Source organism: Pleurodeles waltl, chromosome 3_1, assembly GCF_031143425.1.
Source record: "Pleurodeles waltl isolate 20211129_DDA chromosome 3_1, aPleWal1.hap1.20221129, whole genome shotgun sequence".
Lineage (NCBI taxonomy): Eukaryota > Metazoa > Chordata > Amphibia > Caudata > Salamandridae > Pleurodeles > Pleurodeles waltl.
Window position 1 is genome coordinate 195,409,911 of NC_090440.1, and position 15,365 is coordinate 195,425,275.

Sequence of the window (15,365 nt, forward strand, 5' to 3'; positions counted from 1 at the left end):
GATTCTTTAAAGGTGGAAGGGATCTCAACACCTTTCCTCATAAAGTTAAATAAGTCAGTAAGGAAAAGGAGCAGCTCTTTAGTGAATGCCTTGTACACCTCAATTGATGTGCCGTCATTTCCACTTGCTTTTGCATTAGGCATCTTTAGAAGCGCTTTCGTCACCTCAGAGATTATTTTTGCGGGAATTACATCTTTTTGAGTGTTAGACATTTGGGGTAAACGTGAAGAGCTAAAACAAATCGTTTTAAACTCGAGAATGGAAGTGAATAGGTAGTCTCATAAAGAGTACTGTAGTGTTGCAGGAAAACCTGAGCAATATCCCCTTTCTCAGTTACAAGCACGTGAGTGTCAGGGTTCTCAATCCGACCAACCATTTGTTTCTCCTGCTTGATCCGAGTAGACCAGGCTAGGAATCTTCTTATCTGCTAACTTTCGTCATAATCCGTTGCTGATACGATCTAAAGTTGCCTATCTCCTCCAACACAAAAAAGTCCTTAAGTCTCTGTTTGGCCTTTTCCAGTTGTTCTTTTGAGTCAGGCCTATTTTATGCACCTATCTAAGCTCCTGTAGCTTAATTGACGGCTGATTGTAATTCGCAAATTCGAGAGGCACGCTGCTTATTCGGATTACTATTTTTTATATGACCAACTTTCAAGAGATGAGCAAAGAGGTTCTGACAATTATTTGCTCTCTAGTAAGAAGCAAGCTGACATGAATAGGTAATTGGTACAGGGTTTTGCAGAAACATTCAGACCAAGTTTAGTCGCCTCACACTTGGGAAAAATCTACGAGAAAAACAACAGTAGGCTACCTATGGGGGACTGGCATCTTATCTCGGAGTTAGGGCACAAATCACTTAAGGAGGCGAGCGTCAAAAGGATGTCGTTTCTGTCTCACTGGATGACATACTACACCCGCAAGCTTTGCATCAAATAGTGCAGTCTGTCATGGATAAATGTTTTTTATGTCAATATGATGGATCGGGCCCTGGCTGCATTTATTTTATGCATATCCCAAACGAAGGTGTGCAGGTCAGGATTACACTGGAAGCAAGTGGAAAATGTCACTTACCCAGTGTACATCTGTTCGTGGCATTAGTCGCTGCAGATTCACATGCTGTGCATAGTCCGCCGTCTGGTGTTGGGTCGGAGTGTTACAAGTTGTTTTTCTTCGAAGAAGTCTTTTCGAGTCACAAGACCGAGGGACTCCTCCTACTTTGGTTCCATTGCGCATGGGCGTCGACTCCATGTTAGATTGTTTTGCCCGCAGAGGGTGAGGTAGGAGTTGTGTATGTTAGTAATAGTGCCCATGCAATGGAATGAATAAGTATGTACAAAATGAAGGTTAAAGTAATATATTTACAAATGTACAAATGTTGAAGATTACTTCCAAACGGCTACAGGCTCCCGGGGAGGCGGGTGGGCGCATGTGAATCTGCAGCGACTAATGCCACGAACAGATGTACACTGGGTAAGTAACATTTTCCGTTCGGTGGCATGTGTAGCTGCAGATACACATGCTGTGCATAGACTAGTAAGCAGTTATCTCCCCAAAAGCGGTGGTTCAGCCTGTAGGAGTGGAAGTAGTTTGAAATAAAGTTCTTAGTACGGCTTGACCTACTGTGGCTTGTTGTGCAGATAACACGTCTACACAGTAGTGCTTAGTAAATGTGTGAGGCGTAGACCATGTTGCTGCCTTACATATTTCGTTCATTGGAATATTTCCTAGAAAGGCCATGGTAGCACCTTTCTTTCTGGTTGAGTGTGCCTTTGGTGTAATAGGCAGCTGTCTCTTTGCTTTAAGATAGCAGGCTTGGATGCACCTAACTATCCATCTAGCTATACCTTGTTTTGATATTGGATTTCCTGTATGAGGTTTTTGAAATGCAATAAATAGTTGTTTTGTTTTCCTAATTAGTTTTGTTCTGTCAATGTAGTACATTAGTGCTCTTTTGATGTCTAATGTATGTAGTGCTCTTTCAGCTATTGAGTCTGGCTGTGGAAAGAACACTGGCAATTCTACTGTTTGATTTAAGTGGAACGGTGAGATGACCTTTGGTAAGAATTTTGGGTTGGTTCTTAGAACTACCTTATTTTTGTGTATTTGAATAAATGGTTCTTGTATAGTAAATGCCTGAATTTCACTTACTCTTCTTAGAGATGTAATGGCAATGAGAAATGCAACTTTCCACGTTAGATATTGCATTTCGCAAGAATGCATGGGTTCGAAAGGTGGACCCATGAGTCTTGTTAAGACAATATTGAGGTTCCATGAAGGAACAGGTGGTGTCCTTGGTGGTATAATTCTTTTTAGGCCTTCCATAAATGCTTTAATGACAGGAATTCTAAATAGGGAAGTTGAATGAGTAATTTGCAGGTATGCAGATATTGCTGCAAGATGTATCTTTATGGAAGAGAAAGCTAGATTTGACTTTTGCAAATGTAGTAAATATCCTACAACATCTTTTGGAGATGCATGCAATGGTTGAACTTGATTATTATGGCAGTAGCAAACAAATCTTTTCCATTTACTTGCATAGCAGTGTCTAGTGGATGGCCTTCTAGCTTGTCTTATGACCTCCATACATTCCTGTGTGAGGTTTAAGTGTCCAAATTCTAGGATTTCAGGAGCCAAATTGCTAGATTCAGCGATGCTGGGTTTGGATGCCTGATTTGTTGCTTGTGTTGTGTTAACAGATCTGGCCTGTTGGGTAGCTTGACATGAGGTACTACTGATAGGTCTAGTAGTGTTGTATACCAAGGTTGTCTTGCCCATGTTGGTGCTATTAGAATGAGTTTGAGTTTGTTTTGACTCAATCTGTTTACTAGATATGGAAGGAGAGGGATAGGGGGAAAAGCGTATGCAAATATCCCTGACCAATTCATCCATAGAGCATTGCCTTGAGATTGCCGGTGTGGGTACCTGGATGCGAAGTTTTGGCATTTTGCGTTTTCTTTTGTTGCAAATAGATCTATTTGAGGTGTTCCCCAAATTTGGAAGTAAGTGTTCAGGATTTGGGTGTGAATCTCCCATTCGTGGACCTGTTGGTGATCCCGAGAGAGACTGTCTGCTAGCTGGTTCTGGATCCCTGGAATGAACTGTGCTATTAGGCGAATGTGGTTGTGAATTGCCCAATGCCATATTTTTTGTGTTAGGAGACACAACTGTGTTGAGTGTGTCCCCCCCTGTTTGTTTATATAATACATTGTTGTCATGTTGTCTGATTTGACCAGAATGTATTTGTGGGTTATTATGGGTTGGAATGCTTTCAACGCTAGAAATACTGCTAACAATTCGAGGTGATTGATATGAAACTTTCTTTGATGTACGTCCCATTGTCCTTGTATGCTTCGTTGATTGAGGTGTGCCCCCCACCCTGTCATGGAAGCATCTGTTGTTATCACGTATTGTGGCACTGGGTCTTGGAAAGGCCGCCCTTTGTTTAAATTTGTACTGTTCCACCATAGAAGCGAGATATATGTTTGGCGGTCTATCAACACCAGATCTAGAAGTTGACCCTGTGCGTGTGACCATTGTGATGCTAGGCACTGTTGTAAAGGCCTCATGTGCAATCTTGTGTTTGGGACAATGGCTATGCATGAGGACATCATGCCTAGGAGTTTTAATACCATCTTTGCATGTACTTTTTGTGTTGGATACATAGCTTGTATCACCTTGTGAAAATTGTGAACCCTTTGTGGACTTGGAGTGGCTATCCCCTTTGTTGTGTTGATTGTCGCTCCTAAGTATTACTGTGTTTGACACGGCAGAATGTGTGACTTTGCATAGTTGATGGAGAAACCCAGTTTGCAAAGGGTTTGTATAACATAATCTGTGTGGTGTGAACACTTTGTTAGCGAGTTGGTTTTTATTAACCAATCGTCTAGGTACGGGAACACGTGTATTTGTTGCCTTCTGATATGTGCAGCTACTACTGCTAGACATTTCGTAAAGACTCTTGGCGCGGTTGTTATTCCGAATGGCAACACTTTGAATTGGTAGTGTATTCCTTTGAATACGAACCGTAGGTATTTCCTGTGCGAGGGATGTATCGGTATATGGAAATACGCGTCTTTTAGATCTAAGGTTGTCATGTAGTCCTGCTGTTTCAGTAGTGGTATTACGTCTTGTAACGTGACCATGTGAAAGTGTTCTGATTTGATGAAGGTGTTTAATGTTCTGAGATCTAATATCGGTCTCAGAGTTTTGTCCTTTTTTGGTATTAGAAAGTACAGTGAGTAAACTCCTGTGTTCTTTTGTGGACCTGGTACTAATTCTATTGCGTCTTTTTGCAGTAATACTTGAACTTCTAGTTGTAAAAGGTCTAAATGCTGTTTTGACATATTTTGTGTTTTCGGTGGGACGTTTGGAGGGAGTTGGAGAAATTCTATGCAATAACCATGTTGGATAATTGCTAAGAACCAAGTGTCTGTTGTTATCTCCTCCCAAGATTTGTAGAACTGGCTTAGTCTCCCCCCCCACTGGTGTTGTGTGAAGGGGTTGAGTGACTTGTGAGTCACTGCTTGTTTTGAGGGGTTTTGGGCCCTTGAAATTTTCCCCGGTTTCTTGGGAATTGGCCCCCTCTGTATTGGCCCCGAAAGCCTCCCCTTTGATACTGTCCCTGGTAGGTAGACGGTGTTGTTTGTGAGGTGCTGGCTTGTGTGGCTTGACCTCGAAACCCTCCTCTGAAAGTAGTTTTGCGAAATGTGCCAAATGTGCCTCTGCCCTGCGGGGAATAGAGTGCGCCCATGGCTTTAGTTGTGTCAGTGTCTTTCTTTAATTTTTCAATTGCAGTGTCCACTTCTGGTCCAAACAATTGTTGTTGATTGAACGGCATATTGAGCACTGCCTGTTGTATCTCAGGTTTGAAGCCGGATGTGCGCAGCCATGCGTGCCTCCTTATCGTTACAGCAGTATTTATAGTTCTTGCAGCTGTATCTGCTGCATCCATAGAAGAACGGATTTGGTTGTTGGATATGTTTTGTCCCTCTTCAACCACTTGTTTTGCCCGTTTTTGGAATTCTTTGGGGAGGTGCTCGATGAGATGCTGCATCTTGTCCCAATGGGCTCTGTCATATCGCGCTAGGAGTGCCTGCGAGTTGGCGATGCGCCACTGATTTGCAGCTTGTACTGCAACCCTTTTCCCGGCTGCATCAAACTTTCGGCTCTCCTTGTCTGGAGGTGGTGCGTCGCCTGATGTGTGCGAGTTGGCTCTTTTACGAGCTGCTCCTACGACAACTGAATCTGGTGTCAGTTGTGATGTAATAAAAGCAGGGTCTGTGGGTGGTGCCTTGTATTTCTTCTCCACCCTTGGGGTTATTGCTCTGCTTTTAACTGGCTCCTTAAAGATTTGTTTAGCGTGCCTTAGCATTCCCGGGAGCATAGGAAGGCTTTGATAATTGCTATGGGTGGAGGACAGGGTGTTAAAAAGGAAGTCATCCTCGATAGGCTCTGAATGTAGCGATACGTTATGAAACTCTGCTGCCCTAGCTACCACCTGAGCATACGCTGTACTGTCCTCAGGTGGTGAGGGCTTAGTGGGGTACGACTCAGGGCTATTGTCCGATACTGGGGCGTCATAGAGATCCCATGCGTCCTGGTCATCTTGGCTCATGGTTGTATGAGCTGGTGATTGTGACGGAGTCTGTGCCGGTGATATATGAGTTGCCGGTGGTGGAGAGGGTGGTGGAGTTACCTTCTTTACCACTTTTGCTTGTGGTGTTTTTTCTTGTTGTTGGAAATCTAGTTTCCTTTTTCTTCTGATTGGGGGAAGGGTGCTGATCTTCCCTGTACCACTTTGTATAAAGATCCGCTTTTGCGTGTGATCTACAGCTGTTGTTTGTAATTCCTCCTCAAATCTGTGTTTTTGAAGTTGGGAGGACAGTGATTGTTCCTCTGAGTAGGAACTGGCTTTCGGTTCGGTTGCTGGGCATTTTGGCACCGAAACCGTGTCTTTTGTTGTTTTCGGCTCCGAAGAGATTTTCCTCTTTTTCGGTGTCGTACCTTCTTGGCGTCGACCATCTTCGGTGCCGCTATCTCTGTGCCGAGCAGCTTCGGTGCCGCTGTCTCGGTGTCGACCCTTTTCTGCGGCACTTTCTCGGTCCAGAGATTGCTGCGTGCCTGTGTCTCGACCTGAGTCGGACGATCTCGGCACCAGCTCGCTCTTTTTCGGTGCCGATGGACGGTCACCTACTTTATGGGTTGAGCCATGGCCTGTCGGCAGTGGCATCCCCTGGGCTTTGTCTGTTTTTCTGTGTGATGCTTGTTTCGACGTCTTACTCACGGTTTCTTCGACGTCAAATTCTTCGGAATCCGATTCGTGGATGGAGAATGTTTCTTCTTCTCCCTCTTCCTCGAACCGTTGTTGTCCTGTCGGCGTGGACGCCATCTGCAACCTTCTGGCTCTTCGGTCTCGGAGCGTTTTTCTCGACCGAAACGCTCGACAGGCCTCACACGTCTCTTCTTTGTGCTTGGGTGACAGGCACAAGTTACAGACCAAATGTTGGTCTGTATAGGGATATTTACTGTGGCATTTAGGACAGAATCGGAACGGGGTCCGTTCCATCAGTCTCGATGTTGCACGCGGTCGGGCCGACCAGGCCCCGACGGGGGATCGAAATTACCCCGAAGGGCTACCGGAGCTCTTCAAGATTCGGTGTCGATTCTAATCTAACCCGATACCGAATGAAACAATACCGACGAATTTTCTGTTGATTCTGACTAACTTTCCGACCCGAAACACGGAGCAAAAAGGAACACGTCCGAACCCGATGGCGGAAAAAAAACAATCTAACATGGAGTCGACGCCCATGCGCAATGGAACCAAAGTAGGAGGAGTCCCTCGGTCTCGTGACTCGAAAAGACTTCTTAGAAGAAAAACAACTTGTAACACTCCGACCCAACACCAGGCGGCGGACTATGCACAGCATGTGTATCTGCAGCTACACATGCCACCGAACCTAGTGTTATTTGGCTTCTCCAACAAGAGTCGCAAAGTAAACAAGAATGGGAAATATTTTATTTCTACTGCCTTACATGCTCTTTAATACTTCAATATTGGAGAACATTGAATGCCCCAACTTTGCAGGACTAGTATGAGAAAATTATAAGGATGAGAGCATTCAATTAAAGTCAGGACTGTTGCAAGGTTCACAGCTATCTGGAAATTATAAGAAAATAATGAGGTCGTGGGAATAGACTGACCTACCTCATATCTAGCACTTTCAGTTGTCAGTATTTGATAAAATTTGGTATATATCATAGGCACTGACAAATTCATCTGTACCCTATTGTGCAGGAGGTTGGCGTTTTATTCAACTGCTCTCACAGTAGCACTAGCACTTTAAGCTAATTTTTTTTTTTTTGGGGGGGAAAGAATATGAAAGAACTGGCATTTTATTTTCCGTGTGTAGTAATTGTATGCACTTCAAATATTTTTTCATAACTAAGTACTGTATGTATGTTGATGCACTTTATCATCCTGTTATTAGCGCTTCATCATGTACGAATCGTATTTTTATCACTCTCTATATCCTCCGAAATCAGGAATGGTGTTTTCGATGAACTTTACCCAGGGAACAGTGTTTTGAGGTGATTAGTTCTCTTGCATTGTGCACTTTGACGAATGTATACTTGTTTAAAGAATACCAGTGAGTTTTAAATGTCAATGGCACTCCTTGTCTTGTGCTGTATAGTAATGTATCCAAATTCTTTGAAGATGCCCAGTAAAACAAAAATAAAAAAAAGCTGATAAAGGGAAAACGTCAAAACGCAACCAAATTCTATATTTGCTGTTGCAGTTTTCCAATAGGCATACACAGTGGCTTATTCTTGCACGCTCAACATCCAATCAGGGCAAATCTGGCCCTGCAGTTTAACTGAGCATGCCTCCTTATGTATTTTATTCAATATAAAAACATACACTACTCATCCAGTAACCTCTCTCCCTACTTGGCTGATCTCTGAGGAGGTCACAATAACGTGTAAATCTTGGTTTAATTCAATTGAATACATGTTGGACACTCTAGTGGGCTCAATCCAACTGAAAGGAGTTCGGTATATGCTAATCTAATCGTTTTAAAAAATGTGTTCCAGGAATACGGTAGGCTTTAGAAAGTTAGAACAGGGTCAAAGAAAGCCTCCACTAAGATAGTTCAGGATTCATAAAGGTTTCTTCATGAGGCTCGTGATCTGGTCGATTGTGAAAAAGTGGCATCGTAAAACTGTTAGAGAAATGTTACCTTTTATTTACAATCATTAAAGGTCCAGGTCAGAAACAGCACAGTCAACACACTAGTTTTACAAATCTGACAAGTTCTTCTAGAAGGGATCTTCCTCAGTAACACAGAGATTACAAATGAGTGTTCGACCTGGCAGAGCCCTCTTCCATACCACAGACACTAAATGACAGTAAACCATTATGAAATATGAACAATTGGACGTTAAAACTAAAATAAGAATAACAACGCCCCCCCCCCCATACACGCACATGTGCAGTGCTCAGGCTGGATGTGCGAGGCAACCGTTTCTCAGAATTACCCAACATTCTCATAACAGGGTTCACATAACTGCCTTGTAACAAGATATATTTCTCACTGAACAGAAGAGCAAAGGATCTATCCACTTTCCGAATTCCTTGTTAGCCAGGCACATTCAAAAAGAGACTTCCTTCACTCAGCAAAACTTTCTACAGCATGACCAATCTTCTTCTGTTGGTTTGAGGAACTGAAAATAGGCGACGTTTTTCAGTACCACACTATACGGAGTTTCCACTAGTGAAACAATCAATATTGCTCATGCTTCAGCTCTCCATCCGGCCACCTTTTGAAGGCTGGTTCTTGAAAGGGTCATCTTGCGAAGTGGGTGTAGACAAGTGTTCAAGTTCATAACATCCATTGGCAGCTGCTGCCTTCACTCCACTGTCCCCTCTGTCTTCAGTGCCTATGCTCTTCTTGTGTTCAATGATCTGCTGCATTTGGAGCCCCGCGTAGTCAGGTTTTGCAGTCAATGGTCCAGAGGGTACAGTCATCCCCAAGATATCAGACACCATGTAGGGCTTGAGCCAGCCGACCAGTGGGGTGCTCCCAGGAGTATAGTGGGTCATCTTATGGTAGAACAGGAGTCCGTCCACCTAGACAGGGACAGCAGAGAACACGTTAGAACCCTTTACAATGTCATGCCATTTTCTTTCCCAAAAGTATTCCAGGTTTCTGTAGAAACTGGGGGATCTAACCTACAATGGAGCGCACCTGGTTACAGATAGCACATTTTCCCAAATGTTACACATATTCTGCATCCTGTTTCCTTATATATAATGCCACAGATGATGAATAGTAAGGACAGCAGAATAGATGAGCATTAACAAAGACTGACCCACACCCAACCTAAACAACACTTGACAGAAAATGAAGAGACTGAGAACTGATTGGCTAGGAAACAATAGTAACAGCTACTCACCTGTAACCAACATGAGAATGTAGTATACTTCACACACAATTTACAAACCATGATGAGGCTGAATGGATGGCGAACGTGAGTGTAAGAAACTGGGTTGTTGCTTGACTTAGGTGTGAGCCCTGGTCAAGCAGCAACCACAATCATTGTCAGGGTGAGGCACAAGCCAACCCTAAATTAACCTATGCTGAACCCTCTGGTAGCTTGGCACAGAGCAGTCAGGCTTAACTTAGAGGCAATGTTAAACTATTTGTCCAACACTTCAAACATTTATACTGTGAAAAACATAATATAAAAAAGAAATTACACATAGTTAGAAAAATAGACCTTTCTTTAAAAAACAAAACAAGACCAAATCAACAAAAATCCAAATCAGTAGAAGCTGAGATATTCAGTTTTTAAAGATTGCAGTGAAAATAGCGGCAAAAAGCACAAAGCACCAACTGTGGATATCTGCTATTGCCGGATCTAGTTAGGCCGACTAAACAGAGTACCTTAAATCATGGTTTTCGGAGCGATGAGAGGATCTGCGTCAAAGATGCATAACGCAGCAGAAGTGATGCACCAGTTCTGAGATGAGGCAAGGCTGCGATGCGAAGGCCTGATGTGTCATCAAGGATCCCCTTGATGACAGCTTACGATATGAAGTCTGGAATCAAGGATGCGGAGTGCAGTTGGGGCGATGTGTCGTTTCCGAGGAGGTGCAATGCAGAGTCTGGCATAATCACCAAGGCTGCTGCTGACGAGGGACTGAGAATGCGTTGCACAGTAGTAGTTTTGATGAGGTTGCGGCGGCAATGCGAGTATTTGAGATGGGTCAAACCCACACAGCAGAGCCGATGTGTCTGTTCTGCTCGGGTTTGTGACGTTTCAGCTGTATCCAAAGAGGCTGGCAGAGCACATTAAGCCCATTTCAGGGGTCCAGGACTGGGGTGGCACCACTTGGCAAGGTAGACTCACACTATGGCAGAACCCAGGTGCAGGTGCAAGGTTGTTAGAAGCCTGTTATTTCCTTGAGTCTTCAGATCAGGAGGACAGCAGCTCTGGGTTCAAGAGATGCAGGTCCAGTCCTTCTCACCCAGGCAATAGGGTAGCAAGTCAATAGTACTTTTAGAGCAGCAGTCCGGCAGTCCTTTCAACAGTCCTTCTTCCTGGCAGAGTATTCACAATCAACACAAAAAGATGATGGAGTGCTGAAACTTTTCAAACACTCACCCCCAGTCACAAATCTGGGTTTAATCCATCACTCTTTTGTTCACTAGGCCACCCCAGTTTGGACCCAGCCATTTGCAGATCAGTCTTGGCCTCAGCTCCCCATGGGAACAGTCCAGCCTGAACTGTCAAGTTAGATTCTCCCTGGAATGGAAACAAGCATCCTGGGACCAGTATCAGGGTATCACCCCTCACTAGGGAGCAGGGTCTAGACTGATCTGCATATGGCTGGTCCAAACTGGAGTGCCAAACGACCTTTCTCCAACCCTTCATATACATTGCCCAGTGCTAATCTAGGGGTTTTGTTTATCCAGATAAATGATATAAACAGACTCCACTTAAAAAAATTATATTGTTAAAACACACAGAACGGTTGAAAAAAAAGAAAATTAAACAGCCGAAGAACCGTCATTTTAATCAGGGCAACCCTCCCTAAAATAGTTAATGGAAGAGGATTCCACAGCACAAACAAACCTTTTACTTTCAAACGCAAAGGCGCAAAATTAAGATTATATAAATCCTCAAACTTTGAAGAGTATTGGATACCCAAGTATCTCTTTGGTTGATCATTTACACAGGGGGCTTTGTCTTGAAGCAAGTAACCGAGTTACAGCTGCAAAGCAAATCTTCACTTTTCTTTCTGTTGATTTTATACCCCAAAAGTTCATGATATAACGAAAAGATCTCAAATGCTTTCTCCTGAGAGCACCAATTCGCATTTAAAAGCAACATTATGTAAAAGGTGTATAATTTTATCTTCCTCAGCTGTGCGATGGGAGGATGGATATTTCTATTGTCCCATATCGTAATCAAAAAAAGCAAACAGCACTGGCAATAGGGGACATCTCTGCCGGGTGCCACGGCAAACTTGCAGTCTACCAAGCTCGGTGGCATTAACTATGATCCTGGCTTCAGCATTCTTATACATCTTATAAATCAACCTCGTGATCTGGGAAGAAACCCCAAACTTAGCTAAAATACAAAAGAGTGTTTCCCAGACCACGAGGTCGAATGCCTTCACTGCCATCAGTAGGAGAACTATGGCTGGGGTGTTCTTGGCAGCAAAATAATCCAACACCTCAGCTAATTAATGTGAATTTGTACCTATCTGTTGTCCAGCTATAAAACTGCTCTGATCCCGATGGATCAATTTTGCTGCTATAGAATTAAGTCCATTAGCTATCAGCTTCAAATTGGTCATCTAGTCTATTTTTAATAATGTGATTGGACGATAAGAATTCGGGTCCTCACCATTCTCTCCTTTAAAAATTTTTTTTTTTTTTAAACTAACCAAATTGCCCATACAAAATGAGGCTGTTATGGGCTCGTCCTCCAGCAAAGAATTCACTACCAATAGGAGATATTCTCCTAATATTTCTAAAAACAATTTGTAATATTCGACTGAGAAGCCATCAGGACCACAAACCTTGCAGTTTGAGAGGCTTTTCACCACCTCAATCAGCTCTTCTTTGGAAAAGGTGTGGGCTATATTTTTCACATCTTCCTCAGAGGTTAATATTCAGTCCTGTCAGAAAATTACTCAAATCGTCTTTATCAATCACTTGATTCAGACTATAGATCTGCCTAAATTGCTCAAGCAAACTTTTGCCCAATTTATCCTGCCACTTACATTTAACCCCAGAGACTTGGCATTTCCAAGCAATAGATCACATTGATTGCAGCTTGTTCTTGTGCCTGCCAGACTAGACATCTTCCTGTGAAATTACTCTTCTTATAAACCTTCTGCATATAAGACTGATTAGATGCACCACATTTAGTATAATAAAAATTACTTAATGCCCGTTTAGCCTTTTCCAGCTCTTTCCTATTTAACGCGGACAGGTGTCTTAAAAATGTATCTTGCATATCCTGAACCGTCTTTTCCAAAGTCTGCTTTTGTTCTCCAGCATTTCTAGTATTTACCACATCCTTCGATATCAGAAGGCCCCTTTATATACACATTTAATGCATCCCACACAAAACTTGGTGGTGCAGACCTAGGATTCCTTATCAAGGATTCCTCCATCTCTTATTTGCATATCCAAACTCATTCCTCCTCCTGTAGATACTGGTTAGTAAAAACCCATCTCCTAACTCGTAGAGTACCTTTCTACACAAAAATATTCAGGGCAACAATTGCAGGATCCGAAGAGCCATTGGGGAGGGTCCTTTGACCCTTAAAGATCAGGGTTTTAGAAAGTAAAATCAATGTGCAAAAAGCTATGGTATCTTCCTGATAGGCATGTATATTCTGTTTTGGTTGGAAAGGTTTTCCTCCAGGAATTGATAAGACCAAGGGTTTTTGATCGTTCTGCAAAACCTTTCGAACTTTCAGCTTTCACCATTAATTTTTTTTTACTGAGGAATCTATTCTAGGATTCTGCAAAAAGTTAAAGTCGCTACCCATAATAATTGCCCCGGGGACTTGCAATAACGACTGAAATAACTCCTCAAAAGGCCCAGCATTATCCTCCACTGGGGCATACAGGCTCAGAAAAGTGAGAGGTCTAGAAAACACCAAGCAATTAATCAAACACCACTGACCACATTTATCACTGGCAAAATTAAGCACTTCAGCCACCAATCTCTTAGCCAAAAAACAGCAGTGCCACGGTGTGTAGCCTGGGCCGACGAAAAGCCTCTACAACCGGCCCAACCTTTAACATGGAAAACTTCGAGAGCTTTCTAACCGGGACCTGCAATAAAACCACTGAGGGGCTCTCCGCAATAATCCAGGCTTCTATAGCGCACAATATATTCTTATTGTTGAGCCCACTTGCATTAAAAGAAAGAGTCTTGAAAAAGCTCTTAGACATCACATCTGCCTTCTATGCCCCAGCAATGAGCATGAAACATAAAAAGTGCATAAAGTGACTTGAGTGCCTTAACTGCCTAGTACGCAAAAGTGCAAACGCCAACAGGCCAAAAGTTAAAGTGTATCTGCTTTCTAAAGTGCTTCCTAGACTGTCTATTACCTTACATCATAATCTCATATCTTTACTAAAGCGCACACGTGCATGACCCAAACACACTCCCAACAACACTTCCCAGGGATAGCTAGAACACCAATCCTGAAAGATGGAGTCTACCACCCCAGCATCCATTTTAATGCCCAACCATTTCGGAAGCATCAGCCCACCAGACAACTCCATCAAAAGCACCCCAAGGTATTAAATTCAACACTATATACTGGTAGATATCCCTTCTATTTGCCATACTGGATCTTTTTTTATCAAGCATGCTGAGCCCCCCTCTGACCTCAACCTCCACCCACCCTTCATTCCTCTTCAACCCTATGCTTCTGTGGATGGCCCGCCTTTCCACCCACACCCCGCTTGCACCTCAGCCCTCCTCCTTGGGGATACTGACACCATAACACAGTGCCGAGACCTCCAGCCGCTCCCCTCTGGCCCCTCCCCTCAAAATAGCCTTAAATGTGTGAAAAGTAAATCCCCCATTCACCGCATTGAAATTAAAGCATTGACTCTAGAAACTTAGTAGCTTCCAGAACATTGCCAAATATTTCAAAAGCACCCTTTAAGTTTAGAAAAATGACTTATCAAGGCTTGCCCCCCCCACACCCTCAGTACTGAAACTTAGTAATCAAAGTCCTCAATTTCTCGTGCCTCCGGGCCGACTCTACAGTCATGTCCGAAAATATCTGAAATTCTTAATTCCCCACCAACTTAAAGGCTTTGTCTTACATTGCCTTGGCCAAAATCCTTTCTTTGACTCTGAAATCCGCAAAGTTCACTACCATAATATGGGGGAACTTGACCTGACCACCAATGTGAGCTGGGAAACGATGAGCTCGGGTGACTGTTAAATCCTGATCAAACTCTGATATAACATAAGACTGAATCAGCTTTTCTACTAATTTAATGCACCCAACAGTGTCTGTGCTATGCTCCAGAATACCCATGATCCAAAGACTGGATGGCACTGTATAGTTCTCTATCTGCTCCTGTTTTTCTTTCAACCACTTCACCTCGTTCTCAAGATGCTGATTTCTGTTTTCCACATCACAATCAGAACCTCTCTGTTCCATGTCATTCAGCCAGCAGCGATATCAACCAACTGTGTGAAGACTGAATCTAGCTGCTCTCTCAAATCATCTGCCATTTTTGTCTGCATGGTTTTTACATCTTTGATCTCTATTAAGAGCTCCGAGCGCACAGAAATCAGTCACTGGGGAACCGCAGCCCCGGCCACCTCAGTCTGTAGGCCAGAAGTGCTACTCTCCCACGCTCCTCTAAACCAGCGTTGATCTGGTCATGACAGGCAAATGCTTCATATGACTCCACAATTGTGTCCGGAGCCTTGTCTCTGACTAACAGCATCTTCAATCTTGGCATTCTTAGCAATATTCCAGTTCGTTTAGAACAATGGGCTCAGGGCCCTCACCTGCAACATTTTCAGGAGTGGGCCCCGTTTTGTTTTACCTTCCTCCTTTGGCAGATTTGACTGACCTCACTGATCACCTTCACACCTTGCTCCCCTTTTTGTCCCTCCATGTCCTGCATCCACTGTTCTGGTAGTACTCTTTGCAGATCTTGTGCCCCAGTCCCAGCCCCCACCTCCATGTCTCCGAGCTTCTTTTGCAGACCCCCATCTCCTGGGGACCCAGCTCCTTGTTCGCTTACTAGTGTGTCTCCAAATTCCACCGTTTTGCAGGGACAAGGCACTGGGCGAGATATT

General features: G+C 43.4%; 1 protein-coding gene across 2 annotated transcripts in view; it reads right to left on the minus strand.

Moving 5' to 3' along the window:
• Positions 1-8,227: 8,227 nt before the first annotated feature.
• SNUPN (snurportin 1) overlaps positions 8,228-15,365 on the minus strand; it is a 124,211-nt gene continuing 117,073 nt past the window's right edge. The window contains exon 9 of one of the 2 annotated variants that reach the window (XM_069222173.1): positions 8,228-9,132. In XM_069222173.1, the coding sequence (XP_069078274.1) occupies positions 8,803-9,132 (330 nt within the window). In that variant the 3' untranslated portion in view covers positions 8,228-8,802. The remainder of the gene's footprint in view (positions 9,133-15,365) is intronic. The other variant, XM_069222174.1, reaches the window with a different exon arrangement.